This window comes from Vombatus ursinus, unplaced genomic scaffold (assembly GCF_900497805.2).
Source record: "Vombatus ursinus unplaced genomic scaffold, bare-nosed wombat genome assembly UNPS02001009.1, whole genome shotgun sequence".
Taxonomy (NCBI): domain Eukaryota; kingdom Metazoa; phylum Chordata; class Mammalia; order Diprotodontia; family Vombatidae; genus Vombatus; species Vombatus ursinus.
The window spans coordinates 578-1,144 of record NW_020940787.1 but is presented as its reverse complement, the minus strand read 5'-3'; the positions used below and the strand labels follow the sequence as shown (position 1 = coordinate 1,144).

Sequence of the window (567 nt, the reverse complement as noted above, 5' to 3'; positions counted from 1 at the left end):
CCAGTGTGGGTTCTCTGATGTGCAACAAGACTGGAGTTCTGCGTGAAACCCTTTCCACATTGATTGCATTCATAAGGTTTCTCTCCAGTGTGGATTCTCTGATGTACAGAACAATCAGAGGTACTTTTAAAAGCCTTTCCACATTGATTACATTTATAAGGTTTCTCTCCAGTGTGGATTCTCTGATGTTGAGTAAGTTTACAATTCAATCTAAAAGCCTTTCCACATTGATTACATTCATAAGGTTTCTCTCCAGTGTGGATTCTCTGATGTTTAGTAAGTTTACAATTCAATCTAAAAGCCTTTCCACATTGATTACATTCATAGGGTTTCTCCCCAGTGTGGATTCTCTGATGTGAAGCAAGTTGGCAGTTAAGCCTGAAAGCCTTTCCACATCTATTGCATTCATACGGTTTCTCTCCAGTGTGGATTCTCTGATGTGCAGAACGCTCAGAGGCACATCTAAAAGACTTTCCACACTGACTACATTCATAAGGTTTCTCTCCAGTGTGGATTCTCTGATGTTTAGTAAGTTCGCACTTACGTCTGAAAGACTTTCCACATTGA

At 40.0% G+C, this 567-nt stretch overlaps 1 protein-coding gene across 1 annotated transcript in view; it reads right to left on the bottom strand.

Annotated features, from left to right (window-relative positions):
- Window positions 1-5: 5 nt before the first annotated feature.
- LOC114042857 (zinc finger protein 23-like) overlaps window positions 6-567 on the bottom strand; it is a gene marked incomplete at both ends in the record, with an annotated part of 1,135 nt that continues 573 nt past the window's right edge. The window contains one exon of the mRNA XM_027861610.1: window positions 6-554. Coding sequence (XP_027717411.1) covers window positions 6-554 — 549 coding nt within the window. The remainder of the gene's footprint in view (window positions 555-567) is intronic.